Raw genomic sequence first — 21,894 nt, 5'->3', positions numbered from 1 at the left:
TTATAAATACAGCAGAACAAAGAGAATTCAAACATTCATGCCTCTGTGCCCTTGAGGACCCCTCACTGAGTGAACAGAGGTCCTTTATTTCCAGATATTTGAGAAGAAGTTTTTGCTATTTGCTGTTTTGAATATGCATTCCTTACCACTTTCTTTCTTAACCTGGCCAGATTTCGAGGACCACTAAAAAACCCCTTTATTCTCAGAACTGGCTTGCACTGGAACAAAAGGCCTCCCTGAATCTTTTTCTCCATAAGAAAATTGCTTATGTAGGCTACCAACTAACTACACTATTCTGGCTTCAGAACAATGGAGCAGATTTGGACTGGCAAGAATATATTCTAAATTATACTCAAACATCTGTACAGATTCGACTCTAAAGTACCCAAAATAACGTGCTTCAAAATGTCAAGGGATGACATTTTCTAACACTTCTCTCAAGGGAATGAATGACTATATTGCAAACAGTGCAATAATATCAAATGAAGAATGAAAGACCACATTACAGTAAGAGGCACAAAGCCTGGTCAGCCAAGAGTGTTCTGTTTCAGAGCAGCTCTCAAAGGGCACCAGCCCCTCAGAGAAGACCCATGAATCAGTGGAGGTGGGAAGACCATGAGAGCAGATCATACCTCGCTGCACCCTACAGTGCCCTGGAACCTCACAGCCCTTTGCAGACCATGGCAAGGCAGATACCCTGAAGCGTGGGCCATTCTACTAGGAAGAAAGCAGAAAATAATGGAGAGCTTTGCCATGGCCTCTGTCGCTCCTCACCTGTGCCAAGCAGCTGTGTCTCGGCAAGGAGACAATTCAAGGCTAGGTTCATAAACGTTTCAGACATTTTCACGTCTCCATCCAAGCGCAGCACATGAAACACTTCAAATTAGCAACAGAGGACAGGAATATGGGGTCACAGGATTGAACACCATGTGCAAGCAGGAAAAGGTCTGCAAATCTGTGACTTAACTGCTTATTTCTGGAATGTTCCTGGATAGAAAGACAATGAAAGCAGGCACAGCTGTGTAGCCTTATCTACTGTTGTGCATAATTAGTGGTTTCTTTCATTAACTCCCTAATTTAAACACTTTGGTCTACCTCCAGCCAAAAATAGCTTAGGAAGAGGGCTTGGAAACTAAAAGGTAACCTCACAAGCTAAAAGCCTTCCCTTTGAGACAGACTGCTGGGAAAGCTGTAACATGCTTTGAAACATGGGTCTGCATCATCTGCTACCATTTAAAAGTTTATTTTGCCAAGAATAATCCTCCATGTTTATCTGCTAGCTACCAGTCTTGTCCAAATGGGATGAAGTAGGAAGAAGTCGGTGACAGCTCTAAAGTTCTCTTTCCCAACCTCAACAAATAAATTACACTGCTATATCTGTAAACAAAGCATACAAAACTGGTGAAGCCATGCTTCCTGGGAGGTGTATTCCCTTCTCAGACTACAGATCTCGGGTTGAGCTACTCTCCCTTCCTTCCCATCTGGTGATCAGGAGGCTACAGCACAGGAGTGCTCCAGCATCCCGCATCCAACAAATCCAGCCCCATAGGGGAGAAAAAGCAAGAAAGAGATCCCTTGAATTATACCAGTATGACATCTTTAAGTGGACTAGTTTGGCTTTTGGCCAGTGTTTTTACATTTTTAAGTGTGTGTGTTTTTTTAGAAGGAAGCATCAGAACTTTAAAGGAAAGAAGAGTTAACTTGGTCTGGTTTTCCAACATATAGAAACTCAACTTAAAAAAAAGGCAAAGAAACCACAGAGAAAAATCAGCCTCATCTACACCTTGCCTGTTTGCTGAAAAATCCAATAGCTGCTCAAGAGTTTCTGGAAGCTGAATAGACCAGAAGTAACTTCTCTTCCTGCAGCAGGTCTGCCTTCTGCAGGAGCATCTTACCATTCAGGACACCACTGTTTCCAGCATGGATGGAAACTGGCATGTTCAGATCTGCCAATGCTAGATCTCACTTCTTGCCCTCAACATTCACAGTCTCTAGTGAATAAACTATCTCAGGCATTAACCCCTGGAAAGTGCTCTAACATAGCACATGATGCCAAGCACATACAAACAAATCCAGAGGATTATACAAGCAAATTGTCTGACAGCTAACTGAACTGTTAAAGACCTTTTTCATCAATCATGCCATAATTCACATAGTAGTTCTGAAGTGCAAGATACTTTCAAAAGATATTTTTAAAGTGTAGAAACCATATGCAATTACATCTTTCCCTAGCCCAGGTCAGTAGCATGTTCTTGAAATTGTCTTGAGGATTTTGATTATAGATCCTTATTACCTTAGAAGCTGTCAGCTTTAATATTAACTTTAAATGCTGTCTGACATGCAAACTGTTTTATAAAGTGGATCAATATATGAAAATAAAGAACAGTGTTTGGGTGTTACTCTTGTGGACTACTGCATACAACATTCATAACAGACTGAAGAAAAAGCAGTCAAGTTAGTACAAAAAGTACACCTGCTGACACTTTAGAGAAGACTTCAGGCAATGTCCAAGGATGCAGGCATTTCTGGAACAAAGTGCAAAAGATGTAATACAGAACACAAAAGAAAAAAAAAAGATCTCTTCTATTAATGAAAGCAGAAAAGAGGGTTGTATTTCAGATGTATTTTGCTGAAAGCAAAAGTCCAATATACCTGGAAGTTAACAAGTATTAACCACAATTACTTTTTTTTTTTTTTTTTTAAGCCAAAAATTCTCTTTAAATTCTCCCAAGTACCTAGATTCTCACCAAAGTATTCTCAGGACTTAAAATCCTTCTCCAGTTAAAATAAATATGTCTTCATGATCCTGTAATTCCCCTTGTCATTCTTAGCTATGAAAATAAAGCAGTTCTTTGTATTCTAGCCTTCAGATTGATTTCATGGATGTTCAGCATGGAAAGCAACTTTGGAGCAAGATGCAGATGTGAAAGAGTGTACAGCCAGATGCAGTTACAACACCTGTGTTCTTTCACACAAGAAAATCTGGATGCATATATGGCATCACACAACTATTTAAGTGGGCACGGTTATTTGCTTGGGGTGCAGAATGATCCCTTCTTGGCAAATACTTAGCACCATGTGTTGCTGAAACTCACAAACTGATGTTATCATATGCAAGTCTAAGTAAGAACTATTTGCTAACCAATGTTCCTGGATCACAGCTAGAATAACAGATCAAGATGTTTCCAAGGGAGAAGAACAGGCTACTTCACCTTTGTCTTGCTACAGGAGCATTCATGTCAACAGGAGGTATTAACAGACTGAATCAGTATTACAGAAGGCTAAAGAAAGGTAAACAAAGTCACTCAACATAATGTCACTCTTGCAACTACAGAAAGACATATTAAAATCAGTGTAATACAAAACAGACATTATTTCTTATACCATCAAAATCAAAGTGTCTTATTCATTCAGTTTCTTAAAGTGAAATGTGTAACAAAAGGCAGAATTTTTTTAAGCTAACTGATACAGCTGGCGAAAAAAAGATGCATTTCAGCCACACAAGCCTTTTCAGGTCTGAGGTTATCTTGAGGATCAAAAGGGGGTTCTGTGTGCCTCAAATAATGTATTTTTCTCAGAAGTAGCAATTGATCAGTTAAAATATTATTTTCAAAAGCGCTCTCTCACTTTTATTGTTATCCTGTGACAAAATACAACATGGTTTTGAAGCTCCTTCCTCTCTGGTTTCCTTCCTCCTCTACCAGCAGGTGGGGCCACTCATCAACCATGAACTCGTCCGTTGTTAATGCACAATTTGTACTACTACTTGCAAGCATATCCTGGTGCTTTGTGGTGCTTATAAAGACTTTTTTTAGTTACTATCATCCTGATTTTATCACTGTGAAAAAAAAACCACTCTGCCTCACTTTAATGTAGCTTACAAAATCTTTGTTTTCATTAGAGATAAAGCAGGTGGCAAGAACTTTGTTTTCAGATGCATGTGCTCATCAGGCAGATAGAAATTTGCCTTATACAACAAGAAACGTGACCACAAGTAACTGGCAAGGCTCTCTGGCACGAACCTGCCCCATTTCTCAGTGCAAGTCAAAAGCAACTGACTTGTGAAGTTCATAACTGCAGGGCAGTTCTGATGACTACAGCAGGACAAAATCTTACACTCAAACTGGGCTTTTTAGAATGAATCCAAGGGCCCTGGCTTGAATGGCAAATACATTTACCAAATGAGATAGTGACTCATCACTTCACCCCATAATTTCCTTTTTCCATTTGCCTAAATCAGGAGAGATGATGACTCTTCTTTCCAGCAGAGGCTCCAGGCTTGCTGCATTCCACTCACTCTTATGTCCCCTAATTTACAGATATAAATAATTTTCAGAAATGCAATCGCTCCACTGGCTTTATAGCAAAACTAAAGAAACGAATGCTACAGCATGTTCAGTTCAAGCACGCACAAATGGTTTTATGCTCTTCATCAGTTTGGATCTTTGTCAGACATTGCATAACCTGGTCTCTGAAAGGAAGGAGTTTCCAAATGTTTTGTGTAATTATCTTTGTCTAATTTGCTGATCTGTATCAGTTCTAGGAGAAAAGTGTAAAGAAAGGTGGGGTTTTTTTTAAAAAAAAAAAATAAATCTATGTTACAGTTTCATCACAAGAGTGAAGAGCTTCAGATTATTTTTAGACTCTAAACCAGTTTAAATGGTATGAAGTGTCAACATGCACAACCCTTTGAAGTTATACAGGAAGTTGCAGGAAGCTCCAAAACATCAAAACAGTAAAATTATTCATATAAATTTCTGGTCTGCCCTTCTGCAATCTGACCTTCATTTCAAAGTGCGAACTTAGCACTCCAAGTTAAATCTGAAAGTATTTCTTTCGATCAATGTTTTATGCTCTAAAGTCTGCTTAAAAATCAGCCTTCACAAACCAGGTAGAGAAACAATACTGTATGAACCCACTCTAAACATATGCAGCTCTATCACGTGAGCTGAATCAAAGTTCACAAAATTCAGCTGGACTCAGTGCAGCTTATGCACTTCTCACTCTCAGAGCTGGGTGAGACAGGGCTAAGTGAGAGGAACCAGAGCTATGTAGCTCCAATTTAAAAAAGAAAGCATTTCATGAAAAACAAAAAAATTCTATCAAACCTTTACTGCTTCATGTAAACTTCAGATGTCTAGTGGAGTGCAAAAAGATGACCCTATGCTGGGTCTCCACTGCTGCAAGTGCCTTGATCCCTCCAGCAGCAGCCAGTTACACTCATCTGGTGGCAGAAGAAACCTGGGGAAAAGGCAGGTTTGGCCAGAGAGCGCCTCACACCAGCTACAAGAATTATATCTGCCTTGCCATAGCTCTGATCCTGCACCAGGCCTGAAACTGGAAAGTACTAGAGACTTCCTGGGGCTTTTGTATTCCCTTTATTTTTGTATCTTTTCAGACAAAAAAAAAAAACAAAACAAAACAAAACAAAAAAACCACCCACAAATTCAGACTGGATCTAGTTCTTTATTGACAAAGGTAACAGGAAGCTAGGCAAAAATGCAACAGTCCTAAATTTTCAGTGAAGGATCTCTAGTTCTTGAACCATGGTGATAAAATAAAAATCTGGGGAAAATTTAAGTATTGTAATAAATTAATGTTTAAATAGAATTTGAGACCATCAGCAGTTTTCTTTGTTTTCAGATTGGCTTTTACTATTTAAAAAGAGCTCCCTATTTATAAGTAATACTGTGACTGCATAAGACACTGGCCTCATGACCAACTCTGCCTGTGTTACCAGGCTCATCGACTGCAAAGTCTGTTCAGATGTCTGATTATCTGTGTATGAGTACCTCAGCATTGTGAATACTGGCAGCATTGTGCCTAAATATTGCAAATTTGAGCTAATATGAAGCAATCTGGACACTGATGATCAAGCTTAACAAGGCCAGGGGAAAAACCATTCAAAATAAATAATTAAGTATTAAAGAGTACTGAAATGATGAGAAAGTATTTTCTTAAAAAAAAAAATCTATGCATGTGGTAAAACTGAAAGATCTCGTATGATTATCTACATATTCTTTAAAATCTCCAGTTAAGTTCCTGGTATTCTTTTTCAACACATACACAACTGGGATACATACTGAATTGACTCTTCACAGAATGAAAAAAGTATATGGATTACAAATAACTGAGATACATTTGAGAAGCCTGCTTCCAGCTCCCCATTAATTTCTCATTTTGATCCACAGCAGTTTCAAATCATGAAGTACTGAAAATGTAAACTTGACTGTATTTGGTCAAGCAAGTTTCGTACTACACATTAATTTCTTTGAAATACTGTCTAAGGGTGTAGAGAGAAGCATCATCCTGGGAAGAATCTTCTGGCCCACTGCCCAACATGCTGGCTGCTGGACAATATTAACTACGCTATTCCTTGCACCAAATCTTGTATGTAAAAGTGGTGAAGCCACCTGAAAGTCAAAAGTACACTGCTACATTATTCTTTACCTAAACTGTATTTTCACCTGCACCTCTGGTTTCACCACAGGTATCATTTTTGTATCATTCTGCTCGCTTAAAAATTTCACCTTCATTTTGTTTCTTCTAATACTGTTTCAGTACAACGTTTCCCAGATTTGTTTCTAAGATTTAAAGTGATCGCTGCTTTAGTTCTTTACAGTAAAAAGATCTGTAAAGAGACCATTTTTACTACTTTTCCCAATTTCTTTTAAGTAAACATATATTTAAAAAGTAATTAAAGCTAACCCTGGAGCTATTTAAAGTTTAAATCTCAGTGTTTTCCTTAATTCTGTTGAAGGGGATCTAATCCCTGATCCTAGGGCATTACTGAAGGTACCCAGCCTTTTACATGCAGCTTAAAATCTTTAAATCAAAAGGAATTATGGGAATTTAGCTTTTTTGTTTTTAATCTGAAAAGTACAAGGTTGGAATGCAAGCTGATTCTTAAACATTTTGGAGCATGGCAGGATCATGTGTACAGATTAAGATTCACAGTTAAATTACCACATCTTCAAATCCTCACAGTCCCAAGCTATTAAAAATAAGCATATGATATATAAATAGTACTCTGTCTAGAGGCAATAAACTTCAGTTTAGGAGAGATCTAGTCACTAGGGCTTGGGGCACTGTCTCATCTCAAGGAAGCAGGAAAGCCTACATTTAAGCGCAATCCCCCAGATCTGCAACATAATTTCCTAGAGTAATTCCCACAAGCCAAAACTCCCATAAATGTCTGTTACACTCTCCTGGGGTAGGATTGGAAACTTCAAGATTAATACCAGGACTTCCCAGCAGAGCGCTGTGGCCAGCTCACAGTGTGGAGCTGTGAACAGGAGCACGAAGCATGAGTACAGACAGCAAGCAAGTTACAAAACACTACAAGTTTAAAGCAACAAATGCATAAAAGACTGGGATGTCAGTTACTTTACCACAGCATGCACATGTAAAGAATGAGATTTTCTTTCCACCCTCTGCCTCTCAAAATGATCTGTTAGCATTGAGGTATCTATGCAAAGACCCATGTTTATTCTGCAGTTACATATGATGGAGACAACTGTCTCTGCAGGTGGGTTAAAAAAAAAGTCAATGTTACCCGACTGACACACATTAATATCCAATACAAGGAATGATCAAAGAAGTAGTGTTTTCTTTCCAAAGCAAGTACTCCATTTTCAGAATTAATCTAATGAGAAACCATGAGACACTAATGACTAGAGGCTGAGAGTTTGAGGACTTAAGAAACAGGGATAGTATAACCTAAAATGCCACTACACTCCCATCTGCTCCCACCTTCATGCTAACAACAACTACACTTAGGCATTATACTCTTGCAAGCAACAATAGTTTTAAGCCAGCTCAGATTTACTCTTTATTAAGCCCTCACCAACCTGGAAATGCTTCTGCCAGGTTTCCACTTAGCTGCCACATGTAATTTTTTGTATTTCCATTCTCATCTTCGCTGATTACCAGCACAGCTGAATATAAACTCATAATAGGCACACTGGGATGGAAGCTGATGAACTGATACTACAACTTTGCAAGTGATGCTGCAAACATTTCTGTGGAGGCAGAGGTGATGATACTATTGAGGGCTATGGTGTCACTGTGAGAATCAGGATCACATACTACAGCTTCAGGGCTAGAAACACTAAGAATTTAGGAAGTATAAGATGTCGAAGCAATATAAGCCATTCTAGACTTCTGGGAAGTGAAAGACCAATGTAAAAATCTATCCTAAGACAGATTTGGCTTGTTGATATTCAAAAGCAAATATCTGAATGTCAGTAGGTAAAGGAGACAAATCACTTGAAGAAAAGGTGGTGGTGTTTTTTTACCCTTAAGTTTTTCCATTTAAAAAAGAGAACTCTTTCTTCTATTAACAGAAGAGTTCTGATCAAATTCTGAGTTCTGCGTAACATACTGTTGCAAATGTAGGTTAGAAAGCAACTTATATAAACAAAGGAAAGTATTTCCTTTGTTTAAACATACTTGCTATTTTTTAGTACTGCATGCCTTACCCCCAAAAAACACTGAATCTGAATTTCTCTATCATCATTCCGTTTTTCATTTTTAAATACCTGTTCTTACTTTTAATGCCACAGGTAAAGCTCCATGGCAAAATACATATTTTTTTGCTGTTAGCAAGAGATTTATAATAGGAACATACTGTTTATTTTTAATTCATACTGCTGGATTCACCAAGAAGTTTCTCAATAATAAATCTGATGAACCACAGAGAGAAACACGTCCACCAGATTCTTAGAAACCTAAAATAAAATGCTACCCTGGTCATTCTTCATTTAAGTCTTTACAGTTGTGAATTCTAAGCCTACTTTCCAGCCTGACGTATCTCATAGTAAATTATGGGTCTCTGTGGTGCCTGAGACAAAGCACATTAAATTACAAAGTGTGTGAGCTAAATATTATGAAGAAGAAACAATTCTTAATTGAGTGAAGTGAGCCATGTGCTGAAAAAGCTGTCCAGCAGGTGTCATACACATAAATGGTCAGACAAGTCTATGAAACAAAAATATCTGAAAAACATAGGACACACACATTCATTCTGAGAACAGTACTGACCTTGTTCACTCTCTGCTTCAACTTTCACAGGACTTGGTGCTACAGGAAGGGGTCGAGGAGGACGAGGCTTCGGAGTTGGGGGAGATATTTTTTTTCTTCCAATGTACTCTACATAAGTTCCTGGGAAATCCCCCCTCTCCCCTGTGGTTTCATTAAAGCCGTTTAACCAACCAATTTCCTCAGGCTTTGCTTCTTCCCCTTCACTGAATCCAAGAGCTAGTAACGTACCTTTATTCACAGTTAATATATCTCCTAAGTGCAAGTCAATGTCTTCTTCTCGCTCTTTTTTGTAGTCATATAAAGCTCTGTATTGATATCCTTCAGCACTCATCTTGGCAAGTGATATTAAACAGTATTAAAATGAAATTGTCCAGTTATATTTTTATGTACAGAGAGATTCAAGACGTATAAAATGTGATAATAAAAATGTCAATAGCAATGTCTGAGTAATGAAATCCACCAGAGAATCAAAAAGCACCAGGATCTGACGTTTCACCACTGATGCTTTTACGGATATATTTATTCTGAGTCAATGATTATTGCAGTGTTCCACTTCTACGTTTAGCAGTAGTCTTCCAATTAGTTCCTCTTGTAGGCTTGCTGGCACTTCTAGGTCTCCATACTCAAGTTCAGCCAATTCTTGTAGCCGGTCACACCTTCAGATGTACTTGCCACAGATTGTCCACGTACCTTAAGTATTCTGCCACCAAACTCTGCACGCATGCTCTACCTGGAAAGAGAAAAGAAATCTGGTGAAATTGTTACAAATTCTCTTGATGATTGTGAACTTGAGATTCCACTTACAACTTAAGCTTTCTGCAACTCTGACAGAGGTTGTGTCCCACAAAAGAGCCCTAAAGAACAAAAAAAGGAAGTGACCTCACAAGAAAGCACCAGCTAATGCTTGCATTTTTATAAAGGACGTACGTCTTATTGAACCAAAGTTGCACCCCTGCAGTATGAGGCATGCTTCCTTCTCTATGGCTTATGACTATTGAAGTCTCAGAGCAAGAAGACAAAGCCCTGGAGCCATCCTGCACTGCAATATCTAACCTGGCAAAATGATTTCACATGTTATCTCTCCGAAGATGCATGGCCACAACCCTCCTCCACAAGAGGTCTGCCGGGACAGAGGAGATGCTCACTGTAATTAGACCTGACACTCACCACTGGGGTATTCAATTTCCTGCTATTTAGGTAGAGGGTGAGGACGGGCAACAATCCCCAGCGCAAAGCCTATATTACAAAAACCTGTTGGAAGGAGGGGTCCTTTCATAACCTGCAGGAGAATCAGAAGTCCAAAATGCTTTTAGTTGATGAGTACCGTATTTCTGTTTTCTTAAAGAAAGGGGCTTCCCCACTCCCCCATCTTTCAGATGATTTTAAATGTGTTTATGGTACAATACTAGAAAAACAATCAGCAGCTGAAACAGGCACACCCAGACCACCTAAGCAGCACTAGCAGGAGGAAAGCGTCAGGGTGTATGCTTAAATTACACTAAAGGCAAGAGAATACAGGCCTGAACATTTGACTCAAAGTTGCCCAACCATAAAGTAAAAAGGAAAAATATGACTAAAATAAAAATCACTTTAGAAAACAGTAGCTTAAAGACATATAGAACAGTGAAAGTTTCCTAAACATTATTTCAACTGTTACTCATTTTCATCTACTTAGACAAGCCTGATCATCATCTGAAATGCTACACTGGGAACCAGAAAGTGCAAACTACTCAAAGTTGCATTGAAACTCTTAAACTACAGCTGAGCAAAAGACCCAAGGGGGCTATGAAATACCAGCAGGTAAAATATTGACTATGTACTACATACTTAGTGTACAGAAAGCTGATATTTTTGAGAAACACTCCGTTTTACATTGTAGAGAGACACCAGTAGACAGGGCTGGAACAGGGAACCTCTGACAGCTCTTTTTCCACACCACTGTCTCCAATGTCTCAGTCATCAAGTCCCTGGAACATGACTAACCAACAAGCTAAAAAGTGTTCATAAGAGTGTATACGGGCTTCCTTTGCCAGTAAATGACCCCTAATCTCTAACTTGCATGCAGCTCCTCTTCAGTCCATCAGGTCTAAATATAATTCCCTGCAGCTTATTGCACAACACCTCTTGTAACAGAACATAGAAGAAAATCTTGCAAGTTCTTAAAGAGCTTCTTTATCATCCCTTAGAACCAGTTTTTGCTGTAGGAAAGAATTATCTGAGTCTAAGTTAGACTTCTCATTTCAAAAAGCCTACACACAAGTATTTACTTTAATAACCTGCAAATCTATCCATCTGGATTAGGCATCCAGCTCCCATCAAAATTTTAATGAGAAATTTCTGCAGCCACTTCTGAAAAACCAAACTATGCTGCTTAGATCACACTACCAAACATCACAGACTTTGCAATTACTATGAAGAGAGTTTCACTGATATCTCATTTTACCTCTTCTACCAGAGAAGAGCATACAGACAAGAACTAGGGGGGAAGAAAAAAATCTAAAGCACAAGTATCAATTAAATTGTACCAAATCCTTTTCAGAAGCATGGGTTCCTCCCATTTCATGTAGCAAGGGAACAAAATGCACTTACACACCTTAAATCTAAGTGTTGAAACTAATCTAAATGTTTCCAATCAAAACCAACTATGCACAGCAAAACCTGCTAGAAAATTACCACTTCAACTACATTAAATATCCTGAAATATTTATTTTCTTTTTAAGAAAGGTTCAACAAGTGCTTTGCTACAACTACTCATTTCACTCCTAGTGCCTGTGGGCATTTTGGCAGTCAACGAAGTAAGTCTTCTAAACACTGCATAATTTAACTAACTTGACCTACTGCTCTGATCTTTTATTATCAAATGTATCATAGCAACTTTATGGCCAGATATGTAAAATGAGTATTTGTATCTCTTACACCTGGTCTCACAATACAGAGCTGGAAACTTTGCAATAAAATAAAAACTGCTTATGACAGTTTTCAAGCATATTTAAAAAACTCAAAACCTGAATCAGATAGGACAAAAGGTCCCATTTGCTTGCATGTTAGAACAACTCAATGCAGTTAGAGTAGCAAAGTTTCCCCAAATCCAGTTTCCCTAGGGCTCAGACCTGCAGTACCAGTTCATACTCACTCCTCAGCACTGCCCTTGGGACAGGGCCCCCAGCATCCTATCTCCTGAATGATCTACAGTTGGTGTACCTGGAGACACTCCCGTGGGTGAGCCATGATGAATTTCTTGAATTAATGTCTTTTTCTATTCTCACTATCTGTCAGGTTTGGGGTTGGAGGAAGACTCAGACTCCAAGAACCTTGCAGACAGCCCTAATCCAGGGACAGACTCGGGTTCTCCACACCAGCCCTGTAACACTGCAGCATCTCCAGAGAGCCCTCTTTCACAGTTCTTCACTTACTGCTCTGTCAAGATCCCATATAAACAAATTCCCTCTACTCCAAGTGGAGTTACATGGTCTCTACACTCAGACAGTTCGACTCAAACTGACTTAAGCTGATTAGTCTTAAAATAAATAGCTTGGAGGCCATCTTGAGGGGAAAAAAAACAAACCAAACACTTTAGGCAAGAAACATTGTTGTATTTGAGATGATGTATTACTGGATTTCCAGTTGGCTGGTGGAATGGAAAAGGAGGAAGGAGTATTCTAAGAGAATCAAACGCTCATTTGTTTTTTATTTACTGTCTAAAGCTTGATCCCAATGAAAGATTCTTGAGTTCAGGCAGAATTCCGGTCTCTCAGCATAATGGTTTATGTTGGGCATTTCAACTGTTACAAAATTAAAAATTCAACAGCAAGATACAAGAGATTCTTGTAAATTTAAGGGAAAAGGAAGGGGACAGGAAAGCTTCCCCTCCACTCCCCCCTTTTCCCATTAAAAATGATGTCCGGCTCCCACTCCACCAGTACCCCAGCATTTCCTTCCACACTAGCTAGCATTTCTTTTATGGCTGAGAATAAAAACTTCTACTTCACAAATCCATGTTACTACCAGGCCAGTCAGAAGGGTGTGTGTATGTTACTGACACAGCAGCCCTACGCAAAACAAAGATTGTCTTCACCTTTATATTAATGCATTTAATAAACCTATCTCCTTGTACTGACATCTCTCATACTTATTCCAAAAAATCCCTAGGCAAGCAGTGCCCAACACGAACTTTCTTTCCACTGCAATTACAAGCTTCATCAATAGAAGAGCAGACTGCTGTACTTAGGGAGGCACTGAAATAAGGAGAACTGAAGCACGAGTGGGGAATTTGCTCGGAGACTGACTCTTCTCCCCACTAGATGTCCGCACACCTGTAACCCAAACCGCAGCAATCTCTGAAGTACGACGATGCAGCCACTCTCCGAATGCAAATGACCACGGTAAATACCACTGTTTTCTGCAAGAAAGTGAGGACCATGACATACCATAAAGAAGGAGAAGCACACCTACAACACCTTTGTGCCGCTTCCAGTTTTTGGAAGAGTGATTTTGAGCCTGTGGAGATTCCACTGCTGAACAAGCTCAAATATGTGCACACGCAAGAAGTACATTAACTTCACTGTGGATGCTGTAAAGCACATCCCGTTCTGAAATACCTCAAAGACTTTATACGGGCTGCCAAGCTATGGAAGAAGGTAGCAGAGCATCAAGACCACTCCAGAAAAATCACTGAAATAATAATCCTAATTTAAAAATCTAAGAAGGCAGCACGAACTGAGCTTAAGAGGCCGGCAAGTTACCTCCTCCAGGAGCCCTGCGCCGAAGTACGGCCGGGCAGCGGTCCCCGCCGCAGAGCAGCCGTTCTCCAAGGGCCGGCGCTCCGGCCCCACTCGGGGGGCGCAGCCCCTCCACCGCCGGGGCAGGGCCGCGCGGAGACGGTCGCGGAGCCGCCGGGACCAGACAGGCTCGACGCCGCGCCGCTCGCTCCCTCCCGGCGACGGCCGCTTCAGCGCTTCCGAGGGACACCCCTTCCGCTGCCCCGGGGACGTCGGCCGGGCGGGAGCACCAGCCCGGCTCCCCGCGCCGCACGGCGGGGCCCCGGCTCCCGGGCAGCCCCGCGGTGTCCGGGACTCGTTCCCCGGTACGGCACGGCTTGCCGCCCGCCCTGCCCCGACCGACCAGGAAGAGCCAGGTCGGGCCGCCCCCGGCCGCAAGAAGCTCCGCCACCCCTGGGGCTCGGCGCCGGCTGCAGCGGGCGGCCCGCCCGGGCCTGCCGCGCCGGAGGGCTCGGCGGCGCCACAGCCGGCCCCGGACGGGGGAGGGAAAAAAAAAAAAAAAAAAAAAAAAAAAAAAAAAAAGGAAAAGTTGCACGGGGATGCGGCGGCGCTGCCGCTCGGCCCGTCACCCCGCAGGGGCGCTCGGTCCTCGGGCGGCCACACGGCCCCTCCCCGCTCCCCTGCCCCGGTGGGCGGCCGCCCGCGGTGCAACGCCGGGTGATGCGGCCGCGGCGGCACCGACTTTACCTCAGCCGTGGCGGCGCCGCCGCCGCCTCCCTCGCCGGGCCGCCGCCGCCGCCCCGCTCTCCGCCTCGCTCGCTCCCCGCCGCTCTCCCGGGCCGCACTTCCCCCGGCCGCGCGCCCCGTCCCAATGTCTCCGCGGCGCCGTGCACGCCCCGGCCCCGCCCCCTTCCCCGCCCCCCCGGCGCGCCCGCCAACCCGCGCCGCCCCCGCCCTCGCCCCGCCCCGCCCGCTCTCAGGCGGCAGCCGAGGGGCGGTGCCCCGCCGCCGCCCGCCCCCCGCCGCCGGGCGACCCGCGGGGCTGGCGGCCGGCGGCGGTGTTGAGTTGCGCGCCGCTCCCTCCGGCGGCGGAGGGGGTGCGGGGCCGGCCCCCCGGCCCCCCCTGTACCCCCCCACCCACACACCACACACTCCCGGCGGGGCCCGGACGCCCCCTGGGCCGCGGGAAGGGCGGGCCGGGCCGGGCAGCGGCAGTGAACGGAACACGTGCTTCTGTCCGAGTTCCTCTTTGCCGTGCGGCGAGGCGGGGGCGGCCCGGCCTCCCCCCCCCCCCCCCCCCCCACCTCGGCGGCACCCGCTCCGGGTCTGCGCCCCCGCGGCGAGGCGCGACGGGCCGTGGTGCTCCCTCCCCTCGGGCCTGTCCAACCCCGCGCCGCCGGCGCCCCACGCCCCGCGCCGAACGCCCCCACGCCCCGCGCCCGCCTCGCCGGAGCGGCCTGGCAGCCCGCGCGGGGGAATGGGTGGAGGTGGTGGCTGTCTGGAAGGGGAGAGATTGCCGGTTGATACCAGTGATTGCCATCGCACGGTACCCAGGTTTGCTAGGCTACATGCAGCACAGAATAGAATGCCATATTCCGTGCCCCAAGGAGTGCATGATCTCCAGTGGATCTGACAACACGAAGGTGTGACACAGCACGAGGTTAGAGCAAGAGATTCGTGCTGCTGAGGTATGTGCTGTGTTTGAACAGGCCTCTGTTTATCTTTAGATACTAAATATGCGTACATATGTTACCATGACTCAGTCGTTGTAGGTGTTGCTGTGAAAGAGGAGAAAGTGGTTTAAGCAAAGATGTAACACATCCGGGCTGTCAGGGAATGAACGAACGGGCCACTGTGCAAGAAGCAAGCTAAAGGTTCATCCAGACCCGAATGCAAGTGCCAGGGCTTGACCTGATTAAAAAGCAGCCAAATGACATATACGTAGAAGATCAAAATGTCATGGACAGACTGCAGGGATCAGGCCTTGAAATGCCCAATGAGAAACCGTAGGACTGGTAAAGTAAGATAGCCTGAAGTCTTACGAACAAAAGAAGAGTTGGTGGGGAGCAGGGAAGAGTCCAACTTGCTCTAATTTGACAGTTGGGCATTCTGAAACAACGAATCAGCTTATGGTCTGACACTGGACAATAGAGAAAGAGGAACATTTCTACAAGGTGTAATTAGTTTTTGCCAAGTGCAATAGGTCAGTGAGCATGGTTTTGGAATCCTTAGACTTTTGGAAGTATTTTTCCTGAAAAAATGTTCTAAACCAAGAAATTTGTACCAAGTATGGGGAAAAAGTGGAAATCACTTATTAGCTGTAATTTCTTTAAAAGATGGTCCTCCATAGCCTCTAATGCTTTGGACAGAATTTTACTTTTTTCCCCATTGAACTCCTATCTTTCCAAGCTTCCAAGAGACCCTAGAAGGGTGTCTCCTGACACCCATTAATCATTTCTGCATTGATTCATTAGGACTGAGTTCACTTCAGGACTGTGGATGAGAGATGACAGCTCCTAAGGCCTCTGGGGTGATAGTGTGGATCTGGTCCCAAAAGAGCATGACAGAGCCCTGTGAAGGCTTAGAGTCACAGTATCCAGTGCCCAGAAAACGGTAAAAAAATGCCCTTGTTAGCCTATGTAAACACAGAGAATGTCTTTTAAACTAAACATTCCTTTTGGAACAGAGGCTGGTGTTTGTACATAAGCAAAAGCATTGCTGTAATTTAAATACTAAATAGTAAAATTGTTGAGGGAAATGGCAGCTCTTGTCTCATACATTTTTTTTTTTTTTTTTTTCCTGGAATTGAAAACACAGGCAGAAGCACAGTTAAGAAAGAATGTTCCATTTCTTCTGTCCAGACTGCTGTCTCTGGCATTTGCTGTTGCTGAGGGCAAAAACAGCATGGATTTTGAAGGGGATTAGACAGACTGGCTGGTTGGAATGCCAGTCCTGGGCACTGGCCTAACAATGGGTATTTAAGGGAACTAAAAACCTACCAAGTAATGGTTTCCAACTGGTGAGACTAGACTTGTCCCACAGGTGAAATGCAGGGCTAGAGTCAATGGCTGTGCTCCCTCCCTGCTGGCATGGTGTCCCGCACTGGGGGGGAAAGTCACCAGAGCAGGGTGCAGGACCTCCTTCCCACCTCCCTTCTGTGGTAGCTGAGTATCTCAGTCTCTGCTTTCTTTACCAGTTTTCTGCCCCGAACTTGACTTCTGAGTTCACCTCAAGCACCTCACTTGCTGTTTTCTCTGTCAATCAAGGAGAGAAAGGGACCCAAAAAAAGGAAAGTAGGCAATACCAGCAGATTGCTTTGTGGCAACCCTCACTGGCTTGACTGTCTTGCCTGTTGTGACTTCTGTCTCAAGTTTACTCCAGCTCCCTCACATCCCTTTCCACACAGACCCCAGCATTATCCCATTGTCTCCAGGAATAATTTCCTATGTCCAGTCTTGGTAGGTGAAGGCTAAGGAATAATATTTGCTCTAGGAACACTGCAGAGCAGTACTCTAGTGTAAGGCTTGATAAGGAGGAGGGTGCACAAGTTGAAAACCTGGGTTCTTTCTTCAATCATCTACTTTTCAGGAGGTCTTAAGGACTGCATAAAGCTTTTGCACACAAATCTTACGCTGGGTGTAATGCATGTAGATGTGTTTGATTAGATCTAGATTTGTTGAGGAGGATATTCTTGACCAACTGAAAAATTAAGTCATTTAGACAACATGTAAACAGGAGGGATTGTCAAGGCAAGAGTCAGTGGGAAGAAGACAAGACAGAAGGATGAAATATGGGTAAAGGACAGGATTATCAACGTACAAACCATACACACTTGTTCTTGCTCAGGAAGACAACTGTAGTCTCCATGTGTCAGCAGATCTCTTGAGCATTTCTGCCAGAGGCTGCTTAGGGGAATGCAGTAAAAAAGGGAGCAGGTCTTTTTATTCAGTACTTGTAGCAGTCAGGTGACTTGAGCCTTTGCATTTACCTCTGGGTAAGCTTTCTGTAATAAAGGTCACTCAGCACTAGAGAGGATCTGTCCTGGAAGTTCCCTTTCCTCTGGCAAATAAAAAGTTCAGCTTGGTCTTAGAAAGGAAATTTTAAAGCACGGAAATGGAGGGGAAGAAATGCTCTCATCAGAAGATCTGTGGGGAAAGCAGAGTTCCCAGAGCATCAGATCTCTTCCACTACAACTAGCAATTTTTCTTCTTTACTGGCACATTTTAAGCAGGGAGATATGCTTCTGTTTCTTCTAAGATATCAAGGCAAATCCATTCATAAAGTAAGATACCTAGATTAGTGGATTTTATCAGTGCTGAATCTGATCTTCTGGGGTAGGGTGAGCAAAGGTTGAGGGGGCTGTGAAGGGGAGTTTTATTGGAATATACCTTAGGTGTGATGAATGCTAATGGCATATGTCATTTACTAAGTTCAGTACAGGGTCCTGTGATTTGTGACATAATATTGTACCATCCTGCAGCAGTGAGGTTTTCAGACAGCTGATTGGAAGCTGAAAGAGAATCAATGCTTACCTTCTTTCTTACTCACAAATATGGAAATAAATTCATATGATGTAACTATGATGTTTACTAACACATGTTACTATACGACTCATGTAAAATTCCCAAAGGAGTGACCGTAGTGGGGAGTCAGGAAACAACAGGAAAAATTGTCCATAGTTATTGTAGACATGAGTTAAATACCAAATAAATAAAATAGATCACAAGAAGGACAAGCATCAAAGACCGAATGGTGATGTTTTCCTGTCATAGCTAGAACAAAGAAAATATTGCTTAAAAAAAAGGAAAACAATGAGCTAAAAATAAGATAAAGGAATCCAGGAAAGAAGGAAACAAAGCCTCCTATCATATTAAGGATTAGAGAAGTAAGCCTGACAACCTTCATGTTGAAACTGGAAGGAAGCTGATTAGTAGTGTGCCAGTCATGCTGGGCATCACAGCATGATTTGATTTGAATTTATTATTTCAGTTCTGTGGGAAGGATAGAATGGCTTTTATCTGGCCAAAAACCTGACATCAGCAATAAATGTCGGCATGTCAGCTAATCTGACAAATCTTCCTTTATAGACATTTCCGGTGTATGATTAATGTCATGCTATGTTGGACATCTAAGGCCTTTGTACATTCTTCAAGATACAAGACAACTAAGGAGATGATGGAATCACCATCACTGGAGGTTTTTAGGAAGGCTAGTCAGGCAGTCGCCTGGCAGAGATACTGATTGTCCTGTATTGGCCGGAGAGATGGAATAGATGACCACTGGAGTCCTTCAGTGGTTTTGTAAGTGCACATATATACATTTGAATTAACTGAAGAAGATTCAAACCCTGAGAAATCATACTGTCTCTTAACTAAATCTTCCCACCAGAAGCAAAGTGGTCCCAAAATCACTCCCCTTCTCCCACGCGATATCTGAAAACCAGATGACTGTAGTTGTAAAAGCAGAGGACCTTACCTCTGCAATATGATCTGTTAGCAAGGAGTTTCTTCAGTTTGCTTTGGAGCACATTTCTAAAACACAAAACTAGCAGAAAACAGGATTTCTGTGCACACATCACAGCCAGAAAATACTTTGTGTTCATGAAATGTCTTCAAAATATTTTTCATTAAAAACTCAAACTATTTTTAGTGACCTGAAAGTTGACATTTTATGCAATTTGTTTCTCTACTCTCATAATTTTAACCAACTAAATGTATGAAAATTTACATTTTGTCAAGAAACCTTTTAAAATCTATAAGATTTTTTTTCATCTACAGATTATTAAGAAAAATAGGCAATGTTTTTCCATGTCTGAAGCACAGCATAATTGATAAAATAGTGCTATAAATACCATATCTACAAATGCAACATCTGTGTTTATCTTTCAACCATATAAAATTACATAAACATAGATTCTGCTTTTTATGAAATCTATGAGTAATTCCTCCTCTGCTCTTTCAATGCTTTTACACTAAGTGATAGAAAAGTCTAGGTTTGACAGCCGTGCAAGACTCATGTCTTCTGTGTAGGCAAGTGGTGCGGCGTGAACAGAAATCTTGGAAGTTTTCACGTGCGCTGCGCTGTAACATTTGTGCACCAATGTCTATCAGCACTGTCTGAATAAGACCACCAGGAGTAATAAGACACCCATGAGTAATAATGTGTATCTAAATTTCCAGGGCCATCTGTAGATGTGTTTTCTACTGAGACTGTTTTCCTAAAGATGCCATTTGTAGGTTTTGATATTGACATCTGATCACAGGGAAATTTGCATCCTGCGGTAGTGAGCTTGGTCTGAGAAGTAGATGCAGTTTAATTTAGGTTGAGACATTTAGTCATTCCATATCAGTTTGTATAGGGTAAGAGTTGTCTAGTTTCTTCCTATAACATCAAGGTGGGAGAGGTCACACCTTATTAGTAATGGTCTGTTATATCCTGGACCCTTAAATCAATTATTCATAGGAGTCACTCATCATAGTAAGTCTCAGTATGGGTACTTGATAGATGGCACCTTCGCTTCTCTTGCAAAGTGCATAAGATGCAAGACCAAGCCTTGGAAAGCTTGCCAACTTAGATGTGTATTTGTAGAGCCTGTGAAATTCACTGCAATATGGGCATGAATAATCCAAATTCTGCCAGGCAGGAACATGTGCTGTTGCTCCTACATAAAATACATCTTGAGTGACATCTCTAACAATTACAGTACTAGGAAGAAAATACAAAATTAGGGCTCATCCTGTGAAGCTAGTAGGAGTTCAGGGCCAGCAGAAGAGTATATTCAGGTTTTTTTTGCTGCTTGGACTAGGAAAGTAGTTCTTTATTATTGCAGCAATAAATGAATGACTCTTTGCTGTTTAATCTGATGGACCAGAGCTATCATTTTTTAGATTTTTGAGATGAATTTGCTAACTAATGGTGCAGCAACAAGACTTCCACCTATTTGTTGCAAATATTATCACACAACATGACAGCTGTCATTCTAGCAAGTTCAAAATGATGATACAGGTGCTGTGAGCTTCAATTTAGAAAGTCAGGCTTTCTTAAATCTCAGTTAGCTGGGAAGGCTGAGAACATTTGCCTCTCACTTTTTCAAGGGGTAACGCATGGCAGCACATTGCTTCTATTGTTCTTACCTGCTTCTCTTCCTTGGTAGGAACAGCAAGTGGAACTAAGAGTGCCAGTTCCACCTTACTGCTGTAGGACTGGATGATTCATCATGGGTCTCCTCAGTGCACATGTATATCAACACATATGGATATGTAATTGATCATTAATTATGCCTGTCATTTGAGTAGGGTGTTTGTGTCATTTTACAGCAACAACATAGTTGTTGTAATACAAGATCATATGTCTTATTGTAAAAATGTTACAAAACTGTCAAATGAATATCAGTATAAGCCAAACAATTATATGAACAATTAGTTTTTGGATCCCCTTCTTGTTTACATGATCTGACTTTGAAGCAAGCTCTGCTTATAGCAAATGGAGAAGGCTGGACTAGAAGGCCTTCAGAGGTCCTTTCCAACCTAATTTGAATTGCTTTTATTTTCATTTGGAATGTAGTAGAGTCAATATATTATATATGACATTTCTGGAAGTATATTTATTGGTTATGTGCTACTAGGAAACCTTTTTAATAAGATAAAAAATAGGATTTGACAAATGCATGTGAGCTAGTATATTTCAGTATAAACTGAATAGTTGTTTAGAAGTTGCTTTGCAACAAAGAAAAATAGGAAGAAGCAGCATGTTATTTTGGGTAAAAAAATGAGGTAAGAACTTGAAGAGCTCCTATCAAGGCAATTGCATTGGAAATTTGCTAAACTGAAAAACCCAACCAAAGAAGCCCTCTGTTACTAGCAGAACAAGAAAATGCTATCCTTGGTGTTCAGTTGTCATCTTCATACTATCAGTGAGCCTCAGAATAACAGAATAATTTAATGTTTTTACATGCAGCAAAAGTGGTGAAACCTCCTCCCATTCTGACTTTATCTGTTAAACCACAAAGAAAAGGAGTAGGGGGAGGGGAGAAAACCATATTTTTAATGTAAGGTTTTGGGGTCTAAGGAAAAGAATGGAAATTCAAAGATAAGGATGGTAGTGTCTGTCCATTACCCACCAATTTGTACATTGT

At 42.1% G+C, this 21,894-nt stretch overlaps 1 protein-coding gene across 1 annotated transcript in view; it reads right to left on the bottom strand.

The window, feature by feature from the left end:
* PIK3R1 (phosphoinositide-3-kinase regulatory subunit 1) overlaps window positions 1-14,557 on the bottom strand; it is a 60,015-nt gene extending 45,458 nt beyond the window's left edge. Inside the window, exons 1-2 of the mRNA XM_033009072.2 lie at window positions 14,508-14,557; window positions 9,043-9,772 (exon numbers count right to left, since the gene is read on the bottom strand). Of these exons, the coding sequence (XP_032864963.2) occupies window positions 9,043-9,373 (331 nt within the window). The 5' untranslated portion in view covers window positions 9,374-9,772; window positions 14,508-14,557. The remainder of the gene's footprint in view (window positions 1-9,042; window positions 9,773-14,507) is intronic.
* Between the last annotated feature and the right edge of the window lie 7,337 nt (window positions 14,558-21,894).

The sequence above is a fragment of the Tyto alba genome, unplaced genomic scaffold, assembly GCF_018691265.1.
Source record: "Tyto alba isolate M040663 unplaced genomic scaffold, T.alba_DEE_v4.0 Super-Scaffold_42, whole genome shotgun sequence".
NCBI classification, from domain to species: Eukaryota; Metazoa; Chordata; class Aves; order Strigiformes; family Tytonidae; genus Tyto; species Tyto alba.
This window is presented reverse-complemented; position numbering and strand designations above follow the sequence as displayed.